Raw genomic sequence first — 15,721 nt, forward strand, 5'->3', positions numbered from 1 at the left:
ACTGTTAACAGGATAATGACAGTTATCCTAATCTATTAGTACGATATAAAATACTTTTAGTGGTCTTACTTACCGTGTTCCTTAACCGCCTCCTTTCAGGCCCTTTGATATCTTTATACTGCTGTCTATTTTTGCCAACTGTGTGGCCTTAGCCATCTACATCCCCTTTCCTGGAGACGACTCCAACTCTACCAACCAAGAACTGGTGAGTAGTAACAAGGATGTTATTCATGTAATCGTGTGTTAACCCTTTCATGATATTTCAGTTTATGTATGCCTGTTTGTGGTCAGCTGGGTGTACTGTGGGACGGTGCAGGACTTCAAAGGCTAGGTTAGGTGTCATGTTACACATTTGGATGATTTTTTTGTTGTTTGTAGTAGAGCAGGACAATATGATCAAAAATATTTATCACGATATACATTTGAAAATTTGTGATAACGATATAACCGAGGATATAACTGACACAAGACAAAATACTTTACAGCTCCACAACTTTATTAGTGCAAAAAAGCAAACAAACCCATCAATGTATTTTCTCTTAAACAAGCAGCTTTTATGTGCATTAAAGTTATATAAAAATTTAACAGTGCAAATGCAAATTCCTTGCTGACAGTTTAACCAAAAGGCATTTCCAGTTGACATATCCTCAGCATAACAATGTATAATATCCACAAAACTTAAAAAGAGGTTATACACACACAATACGGTAATATTATGTTGAAGCACAGTAGGATCACTCTGCGAGGCTCCTGCCTACGGTAGCCGTAATGCTCCGACAATCCATCAAGCGGTGCGGCCTTGTAGCTTAGCAAAGTCGTACTGAAACATTTGACAGATTTTCGAGCGCCGTGTACCACATAAAATCATTTCGAGGTCGGTAAACACAACCAGAATTCAAACATAAGGCACACGGGATTATAAGGGACACTGTCAATTTTCAGGAAAATCAAAGGATTGATTTTAAGTGTGCCGTGTTTTCCAAAAAAACACAGTAATAACGACGGGCCGCTAGCATGCTCTACCAAAAATAGTGCTTTGTTGTGTATCTGATGGACGAAAGCTAAACCAGTTCCACCCCACTGAAGTTGCAGCATTTTTACAAACCAATTCTGGTTCATCCGTTTCATTCAACAATCCGCTCTCGCCCTCCTCGTTCTGCGTCGCCGCCATGCATTTTCCGCCGTGTGCATATGAAAACAAAGGCACTGCGCATGCGCGTTTTACCCATATTCTATCGCGATATTTCATTTTCTTATCGTTGCCCAACATTAAACTGGTATTACTGTGAATGCTACGATATGGCCCAGCCCTAGTTCGTAGTCTTACTTAAAGTCTAATGTGAAGCCATTTTAATAATGAATGTGAGGGGGCATACATGCACTTTGCAGCCTTTTATAACCTTTATTGTGGAAGATTGATACTTTGAATTTAAATTGAAGCCATGCACATAGAAAAGTCTGAAATTAGGTATTTAGGTAGGTTTTTAGTTTATTTGGAAAACATGCAGTGCAAACATTCAGAGCGGACTCCTGTACATCTCTGATGCAGGAGCTGCCTGAGTTGGGTTGAAATGAATTGTTTTTCTCTGCTTAAAACAAAAGGAACACATCATTTGGGGCCTCACATGCTAAAAAACAGCTTGACTAGTATTTGAGGGGTACAGTTCACTTCAGAATCAAATAAACATATGTTGTATGTGTGTTTTGTGTACGCTGCTCAGTTTGGGAGATGTTGACTGTAGAGATGTTTGCAGCCTCTTGAATATAATAGAACTAAGTGGCACTTGCTTTGTGGTGCTCAAAGTGCCAAAAATGAATCTGATTAGTTATTGTTCGAGAGTTCAATTTTTTTTAATGCTAAACGGCAATAACAGGTGACATTAACATTCGTGTCTTTTTATACTTTGCTTTGCCATGTGTGCGTTTGCAGATGCTGAATGCACACCATGCACCATGCTGTTAGCTGATTCCACTTCCACTATTGTCATCGGCCACATAAAAACACACAATGGCTATACACTTTTGCATGAGATTGATGTGCTGGACGTGCGAGTTTCGTCAAAGGGCTTTCCCGGCAATATTTGAATAGATGTGTTGGGTTTCATTGTTTTGTTGACACACAAACAAACACTGGTGCGTGCATTTATGAAAGCATAAATGAACTGCACACACATGCACACACCCACCCACTGGGTCATCCCTGTGCGTGTCACACAGCAGCTCCCAAGAGGAGCACTGAGGTGAAAAGACAGAGACGGAGTTTGACATAGAAACCAGTTTGTTTTGTTGACTCCATAATTACAGTGTTGTCTGGCAGCATCAAAGCACAAACAGAATAATAGTTATTACTTTACAATGCAAGAAAACTATTTTAGATCAGATCATAGAAATATCATCGTTTTTACATCTATAGCACCAGTTTAATGGTTTTTTTAATTGAGATCATTTTTGAGAAAATAGAAAATTATAATTGATTTTTTGCACATGTGATTAAATCTATCTGATGAGTTGATTTGTAGGTTTTGTGTACATTCACTCAAACTGTATGTGAAGTGAATAAACTGTGTTTGTGTTTTGCTGTTGTCTGGTTTACCCTTGAATGTCCCGCAGATTGTAATTCTCATCATAGACATGAGTCTAAAAAGTTTCACCGTCAACAACGACATTAACAGGGACTCTGTTGAATTTGTGTCTCATGTGTGCGTGTCAGCGAGCCAGCATTAACAACAGCACGGCGCTGAAACGAAACCATCCAACTCGCATTTTATCCATTTTGTTATTTACACCTGTGCTTTTCCTGCCGTCACATGTCAGAGTGTCTTCGGTAATAAATGGCTTTTTGTTCAGAACAGACTGATGAAATGTGAATCTTGACCCTCTCGTTATGGTGTTCATAGTGTTAGCGCAGGCAAACGCTTGAAATGGATAAATAGTCTGGCTTGTTGTTACAGAGAACAATGATGATATTTGACCGCTTTCAGCAGAAAATATTTAAGTTAAGGTAAAATGCAGGGGGGATGGATGCTGGTGTATTGCACTGAATCTCTTAAAGCATCTGACGTGAAGTGAAGTGAAATTTATTTCGATCAATAACAACAACACAGATTATCATTTTACATAAAAGTACTCAATCATACAGTAACCGAAAAAGGAATAGGCTGAAGCCTTGTGGCTTATAATTATCCTATCCTTTACCCCATAGGAATAATCAAATCCTTAACCAAGAAAATAAATAGCGTTGATAAATCAGTTATATAACAGTTTGAAAAAAAATCAATGATAAATCAAGAAATTAAATCAACACAAAGTTATTCATCAAACCAAATTTCCGGAACCTGGAATGATACAAATTTTTAAATTCTTCCTGAAAAATGACAAAGACAAACACATCTTCAGTTCATCATTAAGTCGATTCCATAATTTCACTCCCAAAACTGACACACAACATACTTAACATCAGCATCTGCAAAGTTCCGGCCCACTCTTATACGTAGAATAAATATGTGTTGGTTTGTTGAGAGCTAACTGAACGCACAGCACGTCATTAAAACTGATAATATAATAATAATAGTATTCAATAACAATTTGCACATTGCTACCTGCTTTTATATTTCTGCATTATTCAGTGATAGAGAAAACCTTTTAGGAGGGTTTTCAAACTGTATATCCTTCAAACTTTAAGTAAAATGGGCTTACTTTAACAGCTAACTGCGGACTAGTACTTATAAGCACTTTTAAAAAAATACATTAAAGCTGCATGCAATGTTTCTGCGTCTTTAAAGACACAGTGTTTATTGGTAGTGCTATAAATGTATAAATTATTCGCTGCAAGAATAATAAATAAAAACTTATAGAAAGTCATTTATTCTAATGCACTGCATTAAATTTTTTAAAATGTGTTTATGCTAGAACTATGTAATCTAAACTCATAACGAATTGTCTTAGTGACATGCACAATCTTAAATACTAGACTCTGCATCACTAATTTTATTTTGATATCTGCCAAATTGTCAATCTAGAATCACAACTCTGAGGTTGCAATCAGTGGTTTTTACCTGTTGTCTCCTTGTACTGAAGTCACTGGTTGTTGAATACTTGCGAATGCAGAAGACATACACAACTTGGGCTTTTAAATATAAAAAATAATCGTCATCCAGCTTAGAAGTTAAGTGGACTGATGAAAATGACAGAATGAAGTGACAGAAATCAGAAGCTTGTCCTTTCTTGTTTGTGCCCTTGTGAAAGTGCACACGTTATTCCTATTGATCCCCAATTGTCTCTTGAAGAAGGATATTTAACCTTCTGTCCTCCAACTTTACCCAAAATCTTTATGTCGGTGTGAATCTGATTGAAACAGCAGATGACCGGGCTTGTCACTGTGGCTATTCTCACTCTGTCTGACTTGTTCTGATGTGATAAACCTCAGGCATCTACATGTTCAAGGAAGTCTAAATATATTCAAGTTCAACCTCTCGTGTAAATGGCTCACAGAATTTTATACATTTATGTTTAGACGAAACAGGACTGGGCTGAGAAAAGACTGAAGAAAACTAACATACAAAATGAGATACGTGCTGATTTAACTTGTGTGTTTGTGCAGTTTATGCCGCACTTTATTGCCAAAGGAGCAAGAATACATTTTCTCTCATAACTTTAACCTGCAGTGTCCTCAGAGGACTTTGTCATGTGCTCCAAACATTTATTTATTTATTTTTTCCGAGGCTGGCAAGGGACCTTCTTAGCATCATAGGGAATTGTGTGCATGCGTGGATGTGTTTGTGTGTGAGTGACTGAGAGACAGACACAGAAAAACGTAACATTTTCCATCAACAGATGGGGATTATTCACGCTGCCCAAGTCTCTGCTCATCCTCACTGCACAATGTACAGTATGTGTGAGGAGGAGAGAAAAAAAGTATTATCTTTTTGCAAGTGTGCTCTGTCAAAGAGAATTTCAGAGTCGCATCACATAACGATTTCTCCTCTTAAAAGGAAACACTTTAAAAACAAAAATACTAAAAAAAACCCTGAATTTTTATGTATTTGTTGTTTTGCAATAATTTAAAATATTGTTAAAATATTTTTATCTGCTTACCTCCAATTCATTGTGTTTTGATGCTTATTGGCTATTGGTTACTGATCTTCAGAAATGATCAATACAATTAGAGCCTGTGTAGTTATTTATATACACGTTTGCGCTCATCTCGCCTCTGCTCGGATCAGCTGGTTGTTTGTGGCATTCCAAACGTGTTGCCAACAGGAAAGTTGAAGGAAAGAATTCCCTCTGACAAACTTTACCTTAATTTATTGTTATTGTTAGAATGCTGATACCAATAAATCAACAACTAGCTAATATTGGCCGAGCAATAAATAATTTGGGCACAAAATGATCATTCTCTTGGTTGCGTCATCTAAACCTTTATTTTCCATAATTTGACAGAGAAAATAACTAAAAACATGCAGATTTAAGAATCTGGAAGCTGTTATGTTAAAAAAAACGATAGACTTTGTATTTTTCTTTGCACCTTCTGTTGCTTAAAACTGGACAATGAAAGCACAGAGAGTGAAACAAAGCAGTGAACTGAACGTTATTGGCTTTGTAATCCTGTGTGAAAATGCAGTTGTTTTTGGTTCAGCGGGGGATTACAGCTGCTTTAATATGTTACTGTGTTATTTTCTTTATTGATCTTGTAGCTGATTGAGGTCAATTACACTTAGAGTGCTGGGATGTTCGCAGCACAGCAATACAATACATCATGTTTTATAAACTTAAGCATCAGAATGCAGATCACTACTTACAAATGAAGCAGATTCTTTATTTAACTTGGGGCTCTGTGCAACCCTGCAGATATTTAGTTGGAATTTGTAAAAGCTAAGAATTAATTGAGGTGGCGTCAAAGGTGTTAAAGCCTCAATACACTTCAAAAGCAGTCTGGGAATGTATTAGCTGCTATCTGATAGCTTGTGTTGACAGTTCCCAGTGACTATCTAAGCTCAGGCCCCCTGACACAGTGACTGATTCACTCACTGTTTATGAATACATACACATAAAACAGAAAAACAAAAAGAGCAAAATTTTCATCAGATAATATCCTATGGTTCAGAAGTTGCATTTTTGCCAGATATATTCACTCTGGCAGCACGGTGGCACGGTGGTTAGCACTGTTGCCGCAAGAAGGTCCTGAGTTCAATTCCACCATCAGGCCGGGGTCTTTCTGTGTGGAGTCTGCATGTTCTCCCCGTGTTTGCGTGGGTTCCCTCCGGGTACTCCGGCTTCCTCCCACCGTCCAAAGACATGCAGCTTGTGGGGATAGGTTAATTGGATAATCCAAATTGCCACTAGGTGTGAATGTGCGAGTGAATGTGAGTGTGAATGGTTGTCTGTCCCTGTGTGTTGGCCCTGCGACAGACTGGCGACCTGTCCAGGGTGTACCCTGCCTTTCGCCCTATGACAGCTGGGATAGGCTCCAGCGCCCCCCGCGACCCTGAAAAGCGGAAGCGAATGGATGGATGGATATTCACTCTGTTCCTCTCTGTACATGCTGATTACCGTCATGGACCAAAGCCTGTAAAAACATTCCAAGTCAATCAGTAAACCTGCTGCTAATCTTCAGATTCTGCATGTTTGTGCGTAGCTTTCTGTTCACAATGTGCCTAAAGTCTTTGTAGTTTTATATAAGAACTGCTAGAAATGGGGAAAGCAAATGTGAAAACTGGCATCTTAAAGTGGTCTTGTTCAATTATATGATCCGAAAACCACTTTGTTTCAAGCGCAATGTTCTTAGCAGAGTTAGAGGAGTTTTCACAAAGTGTGAAGGACAGGTCAATAAGGATAAGGTGTCTAAATGCACGGAAAAGACCACTGATGTCATGAGGCTCTATAAGTGACAACACTCGAGCAGGTGTTTTGCACTTTTAGAGGCTGTGTAGGTGTTTGATCAGCTCCTTCACAGCAAAGGATGGGGAAGTGGAAAAGAAATAGATTGTTAAAAAAAACTCTGGTAAATTTACCGCAAAGAAAAGCAAAATGCTTTTAAATTGGCCCTCCATTGTCATCTATATGTCAAAGATAACACGTACACTTGAGTAAATATCTACATTTAGGATCCAGTTGCAAATTCTAGTGTTAATGCTAATGCTTATCTCATTGACCTACAGCTTATTTTACCAATAAAGTTTTGACGTGTTGACATAGACATATTTTTAAATAGAATATTCTTAAATCAAAGTGGTTTAAAGGTTTCAAAGCTTAATTCAACACATGCATGCCTGTTGCCAAATACTCCTAAAAATGTGGAATGCATTTTAAATTGCTCCTCTGGTGAATTTTCATCCCGTTCATATGAGAAACGGTTAAGTTTAGGGCTGATCTCATCGGTGCTCGGTTCAGAAATGTGACTGTTTGCTGTGTATTTGTGGGTCTGTATATTTGAGATTGCGGATGAGTATCTGGGACTGAGCGAAAGTGTGCGTGTGTGTGAGCAGGTTGAGGGATTAAGCTGGCCAGTGGATTATCCGTCACTAAATGAGCGGAGGTTGCAGCGAGGGGAGGTGGATGGGGTGAACGCATGGATGATGGATTGGATGAGTGGAGAGATGTAGGGTGGGAGCTTATACGTGGGAGGGTCGACTAATAGAGAGGAAATTTGAAAACAAAAAACAAAAAACAAAAACCCAAACTCTGTCATGTGACTGAATCAGATTCTCTTCCCTCTGCTGTCAGATAATGTCTTTCTGTGTCAGACATGCTCTTCAGATCTCTATTTAAGCATCACTCGTCACATCTGAAATCACATAATATGCACTCACTATGTCTACTGTCGCCCAACATACCTTTGTGTAAATTTCACTAGTATGTGGCAGATGGATATGTGTTACCATGGTAACCTGACCTCGCTTGAGATGAACGAAGTGATGAAAAAAAATATCACACCTGATGAAGTGAAACTTCATGTTCATTACAAAAAAATTGGGTAATTGTCTATAGTTAAGGAGCTAACTGTAGATATCAGTAGCCATCTCCACATGTAGATGCTTGAAATTGAGCATGAAGGAATACACTTAGCCTCAGACTTCTCAGTCTTCTCTGCTCATCTCTTATTAGATGTGTCATCCTGTCTCCTTAACTACCTCAGCTTTTCCGCTTTGAAGCCCAGTTTTATGCTCAGATCTCTGTCTGTTCTTATTATTTTCTTTATTTAACATGCCTCACCTTTTCTGCATTCTGCTATTCTCTTCACTTCCCCTTACTGTACAGAGTGGAGAATGCATACCTTGTTAAGCTGGGTAGTGATTTAGGAGACATGTGACAGCCCCTTTGGCCACTAGCTGACAAACCTTCACTGCTGATCAGCTCAGGAGCTCATTAAGAATCTAATATGAATCAGCTGAATGAAAATAGTGAGTAAGTCGTGTCTGTCTGTGAGATCTTTAACCCAAGAAAATGTTCATGACTTAGGTGACATCTCGCATGTTAACAGAAAATGCTGCTTGTCTTTTTAAACTACTAATGTGCAACTTTTGCCCAAAACTTGCATTTTATCTTAACATAAGTTCAGGCTGTCTTCTTATTCCACGCCTGCAGTTATCATATACAGCACATTCATTATCAGCCTGTTCCAGCTCTTTTATTAAAGCTTTGTGATCACCGTGGCCAAATATTTAAATCAAAGCTCATGGTTTGATTTTTTTTTTAAAAATTTTATTCATGGCTATACCATTCACTATTGGACTGGCCTGCAGGACCACTGACTGTTAGGGTGTTTCATCCACTTTCTTTGACTCATGTTTTACATACTGAAAGAAGCATTCAGCACATCGGACAGCGACAGCCACTCAGTCCAGTTTCTTTTATGTTGGGCACAACCAATGTTCCCTCTAATTTTTCATATGCCTGAGCGAACACACAAACTCCCTGAGCGACCCCTTGGACCACTGTGAGCAACAGCAGATGTGTGCACTGTGGTCACGCCAGCGTCGAATCCATCCAAGTTACGTGTTTTATTAAAATAATCAAATCACAGCATTTATGTTAGACTACTTTTAACTGCTTTAGCCCACTTACAATGAAAATTAAAGAAAATCTTGTTCATGACCTGTGTAGGATGTTAACACTATTGGAAGTAAAATAACTTGAACTCCAATTTTGAAAACACAACTTTCTTTCTTTCTTTTTTTTTCATAAAGCTCTGACTTGTATTATGAGTCTGTGGTCTGGGAGAGTGTCCTGTAACTCTCTGTGTGCAAAATACAGTATATAATAACCAATGTTGGGCAATTAATTATATAGTTACTTCTTCAAAAAAGTAACTGAGTTTTGCAAACAACAAAGTTTTTTGCAGATGTTTACCTAAAAATGCTGCAAAGGCGTTTTTTTAAACAAACATTTCAAAATATTTACAGCACAATCAGCTGTTCTGCATCAAATTTGATGCCACACAAATTATTTGTGCCACTCCAAAAATTATTTCTGTCCACTATGAGATAAAGGAGAACAACAGCCTGATACCTGCAGGCCTGACAACAGGAGATGTAACACCTGTAATTCAGCAGTCACCTCATTGCTGTGACACACACAAGGAAACTTGTCAATTGTTCCATCTGTCCTGCTCACATCTCCAATGGTTGTACAAGTTGTCAATAACGTGGCTTCACTCCACATCAGCCACGCCGCTTTGCTAGTTAAAACGTCGGTACATAAGGACGCTGTCATAGCCTGTCAACAACGTTGATTAGCTGTGTATATACGAATGTGAATCGCGTGATTGGCTGGACTATGGGATAAGGTGGCATCGTTCTAATCCCATACTGGAGCAGCCAGTAACTTACTGACTAACACTGCAAAACAGAATTGTTAACGTATTTATTTTAATTTTTTTTGTGTGCGCAACGCAGATTTTTTTTCTGCGCAGAGACCGTGCCAGCAGTGCGCAATTGCGCACACGCGCAGCCTAGAGGGAACATTGGGCACAACATATAAATCAAATTAAATCGCATCCAATCGTCATGGTGGACTAAATAAGATGAAGTATATCTGAAAGTGTCGGATCAAGAAGAGCAAATCTGATCAGTGTAGAGTCTGTGTCTGTGTTTGAACAGTTCATGTTATCACTTAAATATAATATGGAATAATAATGTGGGATAGACATTTCTGGTTTGGTTCACCTGTGTGTTGTAAAGCACACAAGCTAAAAAAAACTTTTTAAAAAAGCGCACAAACTACTACCTTTAATTATGCTCTAATACCTATTAAAATAAGGCTCTATTCAAATAAAGTCCACTTTCATTATTTTGGGTCAAATGGTTTCTCCAGTGTTCTAGATTATCACAATGAATAATATATTTTTGCTTATATAGGAAGAGGGTGACTCATTGCTTAGCTCCATTTGTGTCCTTGCTTTGTAAACCTAGCATGAAGGGAAGAGAGCAGGCGTGATACTGAGAGAGAAATTGTATTATCAGTGCTGCAGCCAGTGGGAGACATAGGCATTTAATATTGATGTGACAATTTGTACATAATGAATAATCATGGAAGAAAAAAAAAAACAGACAATTTTTTGATAACAAAACAAAAATTTGTTTAGCATTTGTTAATTTCTTTGATGTGTTTTCTGAGTAGTTTTCAGTGTATCAGCCCACTTAACCCGATTGGCTGTGTGTGCAGTCTGTCCTCATTATTGGAGTCAATTTTTACTGCATGTGGGTGAGCCTTCACATGAACAGCATGAGTCAGAGATCAAAGGGTAAATAATCTTTTGGCTAATGCAGGGCTGGATATTAAAATTAAAACCATGGTAATGAGCCACATAATTTTCTGATTAAAACCATAGGCAGACACTGCAGGAGTGTTGTTTCACTGTTAGTCATAACATGACTTCAAAGCACATACCATGGAAAATCCATGCTTCGCCTAAACTTCATTCATTTTGATTGTAATATAAAAATTATTCTCACAAAACCTGCCTGGAAAAAAAAAAAAAAAAAAACATCCCTAAGGTTATTTTCAAGTGGTGATGGGGTGGGGGTGCATTTGTAGCCTAGCCCAGCTGACATCGCACAGTAGGTGAGGTACACCCAGGGTAGGTCACCAGTCGATCAGATTCCTAAAGCAGAGACAGGCAACTTTTGAAGCTCACACGGACGCCTACAGACTGTTTAGAATCATTATAATTAACCTAACAAGCCTGTCTTTGGACATGCTTGGAGAGGAAGCCAGAGCACCTGGCGATAACTCATAAAGGGTTGCGGTTGAGGGAAGTTAATGAACCACTGGACCACTGTGCTACCCTGCATGTGTGTGTATATTTATGTGTATTTACATTCATCCACTCATTGTAAAAAAAAAAAAAAAAAAAAAAAAAAACTGTTTTAAAAATTTAGGATTCTCTTACAGTAATAAACTGTTTTTTGTACGCGACCACAAATGAATACGGCAAATGTTAATTCTTTTAAGGAAAAACGGTAAGAGCAAGGAATTTAACGTTTTGTGGCGACCGTGGCTGTGTGGCGACCGTGGCTCAAGAGTTGGGAGTTCGCCTTGTAATTGGAAGGTTGCCGGTCCGAGCCCCGGCTCGGACAGTCTCGGTCGTTGTGTCCTTGGGCAAGACACTTCACCTACCGCCTACTGGTGATGGCCAGAAGGGCGCGATATGGCAGCCTCGCTTCTGTCAGTCTGCCCCAGGGCAGCTGTGGCTACAGCTTGCCTCCACCAGTGTGTGAATGTGAGAGTGAATGGGTGGATGACTGGGTGTGTAAAGTGCTTTGGGGTCCCTAGGCGGGACTAGTAAAAGCGCTATACAAATACAGGCCATTTACCATTTACCATTTAACTGTATAACAAAGTTCTGACTATTTAACAAGTGAAAAAAAAACCTATGGGAATTTAAATGTTTAAGGTTAAATTGTTAATTTAGATGTTCTGTGATGGTTATTTTTTTTATCTACAGCAGACTCCAAAAGTGTTTAAAGGGGACTTGTTATGCTTATTTCCAGCTCATTTTAACCGTATGTGAAGGTGGTACATCCCCTCAGTTCACTGATGCTGTTTTAGCTCGTTTCACTTTAAGGACACTGTCTGTTCAAGCCAGCTTTCTTCTAACTGGCTGCCGATCACATACGCAATTTGAAACTAACTGTATTAAACTGTAAAGGTAAGATTTCATAATGCAATACTGTAACATTTTTATAGTAAGAAACTACAGCTCCAGCTGCCAGTCACAGTGTTTTACTGCAATTTAACGGTGAGATTTTAAAGAAAGTGTATGTTTGTGACAGCACGTGAACATTTTCCCTGGAAGTTGAGAAACTGACCCTGCTGTTCTTATATTGTGTTATTGTGCATCCATCTATACTGTACAGGAGCCCTGTTTGTTTGTATATGTACAACTGGACAGTCAGCATACAATTGTGTATATGCATTTGTTGCAATCTTATGGGTTTTTTTAAAAATGTGTTTTTCCACATCTGACTTATGTCTTAAAAATGGTTACATAAGTTTCTCTCAGGCACGGATTAAAGGTTTAGGGAAGAGGCAAAATGAGGGTCACACTAAGCAGCGCACTGCTCTTTCAAGCATGTGAGCGTCTGTGTTTTTCTGCACATGTGTAAAAAGAGGGGACAACCATATAGAGCTGCTGTACATTTTGTTCTATAATTGTAGAGAAACGTGGTCATTAAGAGTCTAAGATCACACAGTTATTAAAACTATTCCTGTCAGGCTGATTTCATCCATATTTTCTATCGATTACTGAGGAGCACAATCATTCGAAACAAGAGGAAGGAGACAAAGATGCATTAGGATCAGTATTTGGGATCAGACTAGTATAACATGAGACCTAGCATAAACAGTCAGATCTCCTCTTCTACTTTCTTGAGTCCATTTGCATGCGGGTGCAGCGTCTCCTTTTTATGTGTATGCATGTATATAGTGTATGCGTGTAGGTGGGTGTAAGGAACGATGTAGGTGTTCCCATGTGAGTAGGTGCTGTATGTGAGGTGAAGCCCTCTCATTAACAGCCAGGCACAGAAAGCATGGATGCTGTTTGTATGTGTTTGAGCAGAGAAAGATTGGCAGTGATAGCTACAGATAGGAAGACTGTTCTAGAAAAAGGTGAAGACAGACATATCACACCCATCACATAACCACATGGGTCTCTATTCTTCTTCTATATGAGAATCAGCACCGCACACCTCAGTTAGTATATTGCTGTTTTACTAATCGCAGCTGATCCATTTTTCAGATTTTTAACTTTCTGGCAATGGTTAATGCGATAATAATAAGGATAGCTAGCATAAGTGAGAACAAAAATCCATTCAGCACTGAGACAGTGTGTCTCTGTAGTTCACTTCAGCCTCACAAGGCTGTTTTCTTTTATACCACTGAAAGGTCCATATCTCTTCAACATAAACCCATAAAATGAAAAGGATGGAAGAACATCTCTGCACAGAGATCAGGTGATAACGTGTTCACAGTGTGCACACACTGGCTTTTGACAGAAGCGGGAAAATTAGGTCGAATTTAGTTTATGTGGCTAAAGCTGTGAAATACACAACAATAGGAATGTCCTGTGTATGCAGGAATGGACGGACAGACAGAGATCCTCATCCTGTCTTTTTATTATCTCCTTATTTAATTATGTTTCAAATAACGATCTGAAAGGGACTTTTTGAGCATTTGATGTATGCCAGTTAAACATTTTAATCAGACTGAGCTGGGCCGGCTGCAGTGAGGGAACGATGGCTGAAGGGAGAAGACCAAAGTCAATGTTGTTAAAGCTTCATTTATCCTGTTGGTTTACACTCTGTTAAAGCTTGCTCACTGCACATTTGTCAGGACTACGTATAAGTGTGTCCATGCTTGTGTGTGAGTGTCTTATGAAATGTCAACAGCAGTTTTATGCTTCAGGGTGTGTGTGTGTGTGTGTGTGTGTGTGTGTGTGTGTGTGTGTGTGTGTGTGTGTGTGTGTGTGTGTGAGAGAGAGAGAGAGAGAGAGTACATTCATCCTGGGCTTGCAGATAATACAGATAGAAAGTGTTGACACACCATGAACGGGAAAGAAAGTTCATGCGCAAATCTTGTGTGAACATATTTGGTATTTGTGTGTGTGTGTAATACACGATGGAACTGCAATGTGTTCAAAGTTCATCATCTGTTCTTCTGTGTGTGTGTGTGTGTGTGTGTTAATTCTGAAAGTATTATCTCATCAACTTTAACAAACAGACTCACAAAACAACTAAACAATATTTTAAAACTACTGGTTTATCGTAGTCTTGTTCTTCTTAGAGTCTCCAAAATGTTCAAATATGGTGATGTTGTTAATTTTTAATTGAATTATGATACTTCAAGTTCACTAAGTTGGGTCTAAATAAGGAAATATATTTTTTTCCCCCAATCTCTTTAACGCTACACAACCGTGGGTCAGTCAGTGAGCAGGATAATATGTAATCACTGACATGGAGTACTTTCATAATGTATTTAATTTACTGAATTGGGCAAAAATCTTTCTCTGTTGTTATTTTATTCACTAACATTAAGTGCCGGTGTGTTAAGAAATTTCATATGTAGTCAACAGCAAAATGAAATGTGTAGTAATCATGGTGTCTCAGTTTCCTTTAGTGGTCCAGATAGCTGTTCTAGTAAGCCTCAGAATTCAATTCAGTACTCCTGAGTGGAATACCGTGGTGATGTCAACATTTGTAATGCTGGCTGTAAAAAAAAAAAAAAAAAAAAAAGAAAAAGAAAAAAGAAAAAAATGTCATTGAATGTCATATAAGCTGTTAGTTTCGGGTTAGCTTGTCTCTTTGTGGGGAGCAGCTCGACATTTTGGAACATATTGGGAAAGTGAGGATCTTTTAGCCAGTCCTTGCTTTCTGACATTTCATTGGGTTTTGACATCTTTTTAGGGTTAGGGTTAGAATTAGTTTGATTAGAATTAATTACTGGAGCTGAGCCTTAGTAATGATGGGTAGGGGTAAGTCAGTGAATATGCTGACAAAGATATCCAGAGATAAAGAAATATTTCTCTTTGTCCCTCTCGCTGTGTGTGTGCGTGTGTGTGTGTGTGTGTGTGTGTGTGTGTGTGTGTGTGCGCGTGTGTGTGTGTGTGTGTGTGTGTGTGTGTGTGGTCGCTGTCAAAGTAGCCTCAGGACATCCGTGATCATACAGCTTTATTAGAGTGTGGTCCCATCATTGTGAGTCATTTCCTTCCTTCTCTGAGCTGTCACTCCTCTCCATCATTATCATGTGTTAAATATAGACTTTTCTCTATAACCACAGCAAACATGCTCATGCAGTTTAAACGCGAAAGAATATAAACTCTCATTGAGGTTAGTGAGCGAATGTGCTGCACAACATGTTTTCCCGTAAAACCAGCTTGGAGCAGGGAATGCCATATTTTTATATATTGGCACTCACTTAATGCTTGAAATGTTTGCATTTAGTACATTATGAGTTCTTATCAACAATGTACTGAACATGTTGACACACACACACACACACACACACACACACACACAATTAGACTTGTGAACACACATCTGAGTGTTATGCAAGTGGAGCCAGGGGGCTTTACAGGTTTTTAGGCCGTGGGGTGACAGTCGCCCAGATGTCAGGAGGCCTGTTTTACTGACTTAGCACCCAAAGGCCCAGGGACCACAGACACTGCAGGGAATGTAGGACACAAACACATAAACGGATAAACACACACATACGCTTTCTAAAACCT

General features: G+C 38.9%; 1 protein-coding gene across 4 annotated transcripts in view; it reads left to right on the plus strand.

Annotated features, from left to right (window-relative positions):
* Positions 1 to 15,721, plus strand: part of cacna1db (calcium voltage-gated channel subunit alpha1 Db) — an 88,844-nt gene that overhangs the window by 4,663 nt on the left and 68,460 nt on the right. For all 4 annotated transcript variants that reach the window (XM_087834088.1, XM_087834090.1, XM_087834087.1 and 1 more), the window contains exon 3: positions 100 to 205. In XM_087834088.1, the coding sequence (XP_087690214.1) occupies positions 100 to 205 (106 nt within the window). The remainder of the gene's footprint in view (positions 1 to 99; positions 206 to 15,721) is intronic.

Source organism: Neolamprologus brichardi, chromosome 20, assembly GCF_056152115.1.
Source record: "Neolamprologus brichardi isolate AB-2024 chromosome 20, ASM5615211v1, whole genome shotgun sequence".
NCBI lineage: Eukaryota > Metazoa > Chordata > Actinopteri > Cichliformes > Cichlidae > Neolamprologus > Neolamprologus brichardi.